At 62.3% G+C, this 2,665-nt stretch overlaps 1 protein-coding gene across 1 annotated transcript in view; it reads left to right on the top strand.

Moving 5' to 3' along the window:
- The window catches only part of TRIM63 (tripartite motif containing 63, E3 ubiquitin protein ligase), a 7,407-nt gene that overhangs the window by 1,184 nt on the left and 3,558 nt on the right, over positions 1–2,665 (top strand). Inside the window, exons 3-8 of the mRNA XM_009882229.1 lie at positions 429–597; positions 890–985; positions 1,153–1,386; positions 1,510–1,532; positions 1,708–1,832; positions 1,945–2,022. Coding sequence (XP_009880531.1) covers positions 429–597; positions 890–985; positions 1,153–1,386; positions 1,510–1,532; positions 1,708–1,832; positions 1,945–2,022 — 725 coding nt within the window. The remainder of the gene's footprint in view (positions 1–428; positions 598–889; positions 986–1,152; positions 1,387–1,509; positions 1,533–1,707; positions 1,833–1,944; positions 2,023–2,665) is intronic.

Here is a 2,665-nt window from a genome sequence, read left to right on the forward strand (position 1 = left end):
TGCAGCCCCTGGCTGAGACCCCCATCCTGGTCACGCGTTGGGTGACAACAATAAATCCCGGCAGCCCGAGGCTAAATTTAGGCGCTTGTGCAGCGTCCCTGGAGCGTGGCCCCGGGGCCACCCACCCACCTGCCGTGCTCAGTGCTGCACTGGTTTAAACTGGTGCTTACTGGGCTTGGGGCTTAGAGGGGGGGTAGAGGTTCATGGCTCCCGAAGGAGCAAGTGTGGGGCGATGCCAAGATCTGCCCTCTTCTCTGGGGACCTGATTTTGGGGTGGCTGTGCAGCATCAGTGGGGATGTCACCGCAGTGGGGATGATGCTGCAATGGGGACATCATCACGGCAGGGATGTCACTGCAATGGGGACGTCACCTCGGTGGGGATGTCACCCTGACGGGGATGTCACCGCGGCCGCGCCGCTCTCTCCAGCAGGCCCCTGAAGAAGGGGGAGCACCCCATGTGCAAGGAGCACGAGGACGAGCGGATCAACATCTACTGCGTCACCTGCGAGGTCCCCACCTGCTCCATGTGCAAAGTCTTCGGTGCCCACAAGGACTGCGAAGTCGCCCCCCTGCAAACCATCTTCCAGGGCCAGAAGGTGCCATACGGGGGGAACGGGGGGGCTGCAGGGGACACGGCCGGTCTCGGGGTGATGTGCTGAGCTGGGACGGCCACAAATAGCGCAGAGACCCGCTCACAGGGTATTTATAGCCCCCGGGTGACTTCGCCCAGGAGACAGCCTATATTTAGAGTGGCCGCGGCTCAGGGGGATGTGGGGGGAGCAGAGCTGGGGCCGGTCAATGCCCAGCCCGTCCCCATGTCAGGATGGGAGATGTCCCTGTGTCCCCTGTTTGGGTTCAAACTGTTTCTATCCATCCACCCCTGCCCAGACCGAACTGAACAACTGCATCTCCATGCTGGTGGCGGGGAACGACCGGATCCAGACCATCATCTCCCAGCTGGAAGACTCGTGCCGGAGCACCGAGGTGAGGACAGGGGGAAAAGCAGCCCACCAAAACCCAGGGTGGGGTGAAACCTCAGCCAGGGGGACATTTGGGATGGCCGGGAGGGAGCTGGAGCCCACGGAGCAGGGATGCTGCTGGTACCGGGGGACATAGACACATGTGGCATCCCTTGCCCCTCGTCCCTGCAGGAGAACAGCGAGGCGGCCAAGCGGGAGCTGTGCGCTCGCTTCGACGCCTTGGCAGCGCTGCTGGAGGAGAAGAAGTCGGAGCTGCTGCAGCGCATCGCCCATGAGCAGGGCGACAAGACGGGCTTCGTCCAGGGCCTCATCCGCCGGTACAAGGAGCAGCTGGAGAAGTCAAGTCGGCTGGTGGAGACGGCCATCCAGGCCATGGAGGAGACCGGGGGGGCTGCCTTCCTCATGGTGAGACCCCCAAATCTCCCTCCCCCCCCCTTCCTGCTGGTGCTTTTATAGTGTCCCACGAGTTTGGGGACATCTCAGTGGCTACCGTGTGACTTCACTCACCTCTCCTCTTCCTCCCCGCAGAACGCCAAGCAGCTCATTAAAACGTAAGTGCCCAAATTGCGGAAAATTTGGTGATTCCCAGCCCTTGCCCTGCAGATGGCCATGGGGTGCCCAGGCGGTGAGCGTGGGGATGCCCAACCCCCCCACGCCAGCACCCCACGGTCCCCCAGCCTGGTGAGGGGACAGGGGGACACACGGCCATGCTCTCTCTGTGCCCAGGATTGTGGAAGCCTCCAAGGGTGGCAGGCTGGAGAAGATCGAGCACGGCTACGAGAGCATGGACGCCTTCTCAGTGAGCCTGGACCACCTCGCCGAGGCAGTCCGCGCCTTGGACTTCAACCCCGGTAATTCAGCCCCCGAACCCCCCAGTGCCCCTTTACCAACTCCCACCCACCTGGTGGCACCCGCCGTCTTTCCCGGTGGCACCACGGTGATGTTTTGGCTGCCTCTTTGCAGCCGAGGAAGACGAGGAGTACTTTGATGGGGAGGAAGAAGAAGCAGAGGAGGATGAGGCGCCCGAGAGGGCAGTGATGGGTAAGAGGGGTGGCACAGCCAAGCCCACTTCCCCAGGACCCTCAAGCTTTGGAGGAGCTTTGGGGGACCTTTGGGGGCCTGGACCCCGCTCAACCCCTCCATCCTCTCCTCCTGGCAGCGCCCCAGTAGCCACAGCGACGTTGCCGGCGCAGGAGAAACGCCGCGGGCGCAGGATGTCCGGCGACGGGACTCGGGATAGGGGGGGACACGCTGCGGGGGCTGGCGGCCTCGCGAGCCAGCGCCTGCCCCAGCACGGGACACTTTTCTATACGGGTGCAAACAGGACAATTCCGCACATTTTATATCTTCCTTCTTTTGTATGTAAATGTCACGGATTTGAATTTTGTGTATTTTGTAAAGAAAACTGGTGTTCTGAGTGGTTTTTTTTTTCCTCGCTTCTCGTTTTCAGCTCGCCGGCCCCACTGGGGATGCGGGAGGGTTTGCCGGGCTGGTGCCGTCACCAGTGTCCTGGCTCGGTGGCCAGCGTGGTAGAGAGATGCCTCCTGGCCCAACACTTAATTTTCGGCCTCATTAGCACCTCTGGCAGCGCTGGCACCCGGCGCCTGGCCGCCTGCCCGGGGATGTAACAGGTCAGCACCCGGCAGGATTTATCTCCTGGCCATGGGGTGCCCGGGGCCAGAGC

This window comes from Charadrius vociferus, unplaced genomic scaffold (assembly GCF_000708025.1).
Source record: "Charadrius vociferus isolate BGI_N301 unplaced genomic scaffold, ASM70802v2 scaffold613, whole genome shotgun sequence".
Lineage (NCBI taxonomy): Eukaryota > Metazoa > Chordata > Aves > Charadriiformes > Charadriidae > Charadrius > Charadrius vociferus.